This window comes from Mizuhopecten yessoensis, unplaced genomic scaffold, assembly GCF_002113885.1.
Source record: "Mizuhopecten yessoensis strain PY_sf001 unplaced genomic scaffold, ASM211388v2 scaffold10447, whole genome shotgun sequence".
Taxonomy (NCBI): domain Eukaryota; kingdom Metazoa; phylum Mollusca; class Bivalvia; order Pectinida; family Pectinidae; genus Mizuhopecten; species Mizuhopecten yessoensis.
In genome coordinates, this window is record NW_018408551.1 from 1,250,082 (window position 1) to 1,256,081 (window position 6,000).

Here is a 6,000-nt window from a genome sequence, read left to right on the forward strand (position 1 = left end):
TGAACCACCGCCTACTTAGACATTAAGTATGTCGATACAGGACGCCAGACACACTTTTCACTACGCCATATGGCCACTTCGTCTGTTTAGGAATATCACTGGTGATACATGTATAAGTTAAAACGGTAAAAAAGTGAACAATGCCAGAAGTGTTCCGAATCATATGCATAATTACAGCGAAAGGAAACAGCACTATAAACCTGTGTAACGGTACATATTACGTCGTTTTTGTCTGCAATCGGACAAGCCTAGTTCGTTTGTTTTACGTTCATTTTTACATGTCCGGACTGGAATCTCGATTTAAAAAAAAAATCATTGCCTAGTATTTATTTGCAGAATTACAAAAAGTAAATAATAAACATGTTAAGAAACACAACAATTACTATGTCAAAACAAGACAATCCAACACAAAGAGTAAAATTCAGACAAATGGATTTTGCTTTGCCTATCTTCACAGTTTAACATATATCTACTGACACAGACATTTTACTTACATTATATAATTGTAGTAACAGGAAATGAATTTAGGATTCACATCTTATTGCGAAATGACTTTCTCTGTGTCCCAATGGTCGTAAAAATCAAATAATTAATATTAATTAAGCAAAGCCTCGGGTCTCCTGCTCAATATTTCATCCCGGCGGTGCTGAAAAATTATATCCGACCCACGGGTCTAGATCGATTACACGCACAGACTGACGGGGGAATTATAGTGACCTTTCGGGGTCAAGCTATTGTTCGTGACGTCATTTTATGACGTTTTGGGGTCAGTCAGTGTCATTGACGTCACAAGCAATTGCCATCCGGGCCCCCCATGCAAATGAGAAATGTGCGGACAGTTTACAACTTTACTAGAAAAGCAGCTGTTTGTTTCGGGTTTTAGGTAATAAACAAGAAATAGAATCCATCCCTGATGTGAGGTAAGGATAAGGTTATTCAAACCCTCGGGATAACATATTGAGCAAAATACCCTCGGCAAAGCCTCAGGTCTCCTGCTCAATATTTGAATAACATTATACATACCTAACATCAGGGATGGATTCTATTAGTCACCCCTAGGGAAAGATAGGCTCGTTTCGATAAGCACGTGTTTAATTGCGACGTCATTAAAATGCGTCACCGATAATTGTAACGTCATCAACAGTGAATGACGATATTCATACCCCACATGTGTTTTTGTTTATAATGCTGTCGGTGGAGTTGTGACTGAAATAATAGAATGGGAGAAAAATAATAATCACCTACCTTAAGTGTTTAACAGAGAAATCTTTAACCCACTGGGTGATTTTTTGGGTTGTCTAACCCTCGGCAGAGCTTCGGGTTAAACCACCAAAAAACATCACCCATCGGATTTGAGATTTGTCTGTCACACCCTCAAGGTAGGGGAAGATTCTATTAATCACTAGTCAATAGATATATATTGCTAATTTTGTTCAGACAAAAATATACTCAATGTTTATGAATTATGTAATATACCAAAACGATGCTTTCAAAAATGTACTCTTTCTGGTCCAAACAATATGCACTCGAACAGATTTGATTCAAAATGGTTACAAAATGGTTATTGGGTATCAATATGTATAATTCTACTGTCTCTTTTAATAACACAAAACACTATCTTAAGTTATCGACCAAAAACCTTTGTCGTAGGCGCTATACAGGCCGCCGTAAATATAACATTTGTTTATCGTGCAATACAGATTGGGATAGATTCATGGTCTTACCGCCAACAGAATGTATTTCACCAATAACAAAAGTATACACTTTGAATGGCAGCGAGGCAGACAATTTACTTCATTTGGAAGTAAATTGGAAACATTGGCAATTCTTTTATATCATAAACTTCCTGGACTCAATCTTAAAAACCCTACAAACCATATACAACGAAATCGATGCAATTTACTTTTCAATTTTGTATCAGCAAAATACAAGGAACCGTTACACTTCCTGAAATTTTCGTTAACAGATAACCGATAAAGGACAACAACTCACGTGTATAGTTTTACATTTGAGTGACTTTTTTACGTGGGTTTGTTTGATATTTAGAATGGACTTACATTCGAAATTGGAAACGTTTGGCAAGACAGGATACGGAATGACAATAGCACTTTCATGTCTGTCTCACAATCAATCGTATTCCTTTGCGCGACTGTGAAATTATCAAGTTAGCTGCGACGCAAATATTAAAAAAGGTATGAGATAGCATTATTCTATAATGTATTTTACATATTTATGAAAAGTTATCGTCCTATTAATACAAAAGAAAATATATCGCAACATTCACAAAGTAGTCGAGTGGCAGAATAACTAAAATTAAACGTTTGAAGCGATCGAAAGTAATCTCGTTTCTTCAGCCGATATATCACTTAACAAGGATGTACACATTGGTCAATTTATTTTTAAATTCTAGATAATAGATTTGTTTATTATTTTGCAAAATACAAATTTATAAACCAATAATTGCTGTAAGATTTTATACAAATATCAATTCTGTCACACAGAAGGCTTAGCCAAGACTGTGCCATAAGTGTATAGAAATATTACTAAATTGCAAGACAGCTTAACGTGAAACCTAATGTTATAGGATGTTATAGACACCTTCCCTTTTCGCTGTATTAGATATATATCTAGGAACACAAACAAAAAGCCTATATAAATATACAGCATATAGGCTGTGAGGAAATTCGATTTCAGTTATTTATATTTTGTCCTTACCTGGGATAACCAATAAAAGAAATTGAAGACTTTTTTCAAATGAGGTCTCTAAAATTGATCACGTGACAGTTGTATGATATGTGTAAAATATTATCCTGAGATATCAATATTTAAAATAAGAACCGTGAATATTTAGAAGCTGTGTTTCTGTATATATTCCACGAAACTATAAAAGAAAAAGAAAAAGAAATCCGTTACAAGTAGATAAATACAGAGTCGACGACTGTTCAAAATCTTACATGTGTTCCAATGGGATCATTCTGGCATTGTTTTCAAAGTCAATGTTTTATTGACAATAAACTTTGTTCAGAATAGATATGAAAGTTATTGCGTATCATTTGAACTTCTTTGAACATTCTTTGAATGCTTTAAATAGCATGGTCATCATAATGGCAACCAATGCTTTAAACAGCGGGGTCCTGGGGTCCTCTTAATGGTTAAACACGCGATAATATAACTGTGATTGAAACGATCGAGTCCTCCTCAACACTAACTTGCAGTGTTATTAACAGTTAGGTCCATATGATGTCTCAAATAGAAATACTTGAAATAAATATTCTTTCCTGACGGTTAAACTATTAATAATTTGAATAGCTGTTTTTCATCTAATGCTATTGTAAACTTAATGGTAGACCAGCAATGGATTAAATAACTATGTTCCCTTGCTAGTTGCAACCACTGTGTCTTCCTAATAGCTAACATTGCAAGGCTTTGAATACATGAATTTTGCAGTTATAGACAGTGCAGTTGTTCACAAACGAGAGCAAATTATATAACCAGAGGCGATATAATCGTATCATTTTTAAATAAGGCCGATTTATCTCATAAGAGCGACAGTTAATTCAAATCTACGACATCTCGGCAGCTTAAATACCATAGTTCTATGGCTAGATAGCATTTCAGCCTGCTATTGTGATTGTAACATCGTGGAGACGGTATTCTGGAGGAAAATGCTTGAAACTAAGTTTAATCCGGAAATAGGAAAATGCAGATATCCGAATTTATTTAAAAAGTTAGCTCATAACCGGAAAATCCAAAGAGTTCGGGTCCTAAATTGGGGAAAAAAGAAGGTTAAGTCCACACATGGATTTTTTAAAAAGAAATTTTGTCTTAACTGGCAATCCAAAGAAGGAAACACCTCACAAGAATGTACAACTTGACTAACGAAACATGCATCAGAGATCGGAGTATTTTTTTATTCAAAATAGTCACAGAAATGAGTCGTGAGGAAGAACCTATTCATAGATTTAGTGTGTTGACGCACCATGTCGTTGTTTTGTCCATTTAGGACCCATGAATGGTAGCATTAATCATATAAAAGGAGTTCAAAAAATACGTAAAAATGTAGCAAAGGAAAAATGTGTCCATAAAGTCCTAAGTTACGTTACAAATATACGACTTTTACAACATTGATTAAGCAATATATCATGAATAGTACCATCTTCAAGATTACGGCCAAATTCAGGGCTAAGAGTCTACCAGCAGTCAACTACCTTATTATATAAAATAGACACTTTTAATTAAACATAAGAATGCACCTATTTAAAAATGTAGATTCAGATAGCTAAGCTACATGTATGTTAATATTTGCTGCAACATACGGCCATTGGGAAAAGTCATCCTTGTGACACTCGTTCACATTCATAGTAAAGCAAGTCTGTTGAATATTTATTTCACGTTCATCATGAAATATGACTCGTTCGTCAAACTCTGTATTCAACATGTATTACATTTGTATTTGGTGTTTGCTATTGAAAAAAGACGCTATATTCAAGAACAATGTTTTGGTCGATCTCACAATCAACATATTCTTGTCAAACACAAATGTAAGATACTGTTTTACGATTTTTTCATGCAGCAGGTTGTACTGTCCAATGTAAGTATTGTAGTCACTACGGAACAAGCTTTACAGTACAACACATTATGAACAAAACCCTACTGAGTGCTTAAGATTGCCGGTGAATTCACGTTGAATAAAAATAGATTCATCCAAAGCTGCATTTGTTTGATACAGAAAAAAACCCACTTAAATATGTTTATGCTATTTTGTCTTCAAGCATAACTTTTTTTTTCAATTTGCAGACGAAATATAAGGCCCAGACGAAAATGCCAGTCCTGGCGGAGAAAGTGTGTGCCCTGGTCATCAGAGGCTCGAACCAGCTGCTGTGGTGGTCTGGCCTGTAAATGTAACCTCTGGATGCAAAACTGCAAATGCACCACAAAACTATGGGGGTAATGCCATTGGACCACAGGCAACAACCTTCGCAGTAGTCATGACAATACGCGACCCTAAAGTCGTCTTGACAACCTAGTAATCTGAAAGACGTGGAGGACTTGTCTTGATGAGGGCCCTTTTCAGAACTATTGTGGTGAAAATATGTGTCAATGCCTTTTTTGTTTGTATTCGTTCGGAAGAATGACGGGTGTGTTTAATATTTAAACATTCACTTGTAAATTGTATCGATAATAAAGAATATATTGTATATAACTGATGTTTTGTTTTTATTTTAGGCGTTGTATATATCACGGGAATGATTTTATTTTAAATGGACACATCACTCACAAATCAGACTGACATTTCACCAAAATTTATTTGCTGCAGTTTGGTTTCGAAAACTAAACAATAATTGTATATGCATATCTTGTATAAATGTACCCTCATACACTTTCTCGCCGTTTTAAATTACCGATTTACTGTCATCGCTATTCAATATGGTGACAACTATATACTGACACTACTGATACTTACAGGACTGCTGACATTTTCATCTACTATTCCATTGTTATATTTTACAGAATCGTGTTCCACATACTCATCGCAATAGAGCAATATGATATTACCATCTGATGATCATGTGTATATTGATATGTTATTCATTCCTGGTTTCCACTGCATACCAATCCATTACCCCCTCCCCTATTCCCGTAAATATTTTATTGTACATATTACTTCATTCTTGTAGCTAGTGTTGAAAAGCTGATTACTAAGCAGGTAACAAAGGGCCTGTTTCCAGTAATGTTAATTCTCCATAGGAGCCTGCCCCCGTATAATTTCTTATCTAGCTCAACTACTTTTTTTTTCATTTCCGAAGAATAATTTTACACCTTTCCGACACCCAGATTTCATAATTTCAGTGAAAATGTATTTTTATAAAGTTGTCAATTTCAGCATCAAAGACATAAGTTCGTAAATAAAAGAAGGTTATCTCGAAATTGTAATTCGCAACATAGTATAAATTTCTTTTGATAAATATTTCCAAAACATCGTGTTTATTCATAAAACAT

General features: G+C 34.7%; 1 protein-coding gene across 1 annotated transcript in view; it reads left to right on the forward strand.

Moving 5' to 3' along the window:
- LOC110460665 overlaps nt 1-5,203 on the forward strand; it is a 29,603-nt gene extending 24,400 nt beyond the window's left edge. The window contains exon 3 of the mRNA XM_021513705.1: nt 4,798-5,203. Within this exon, the coding sequence (XP_021369380.1) occupies nt 4,798-4,951 (154 nt within the window). The 3' untranslated portion in view covers nt 4,952-5,203. The remainder of the gene's footprint in view (nt 1-4,797) is intronic.
- Nucleotides 5,204-6,000: the final 797 nt, after the last annotated feature.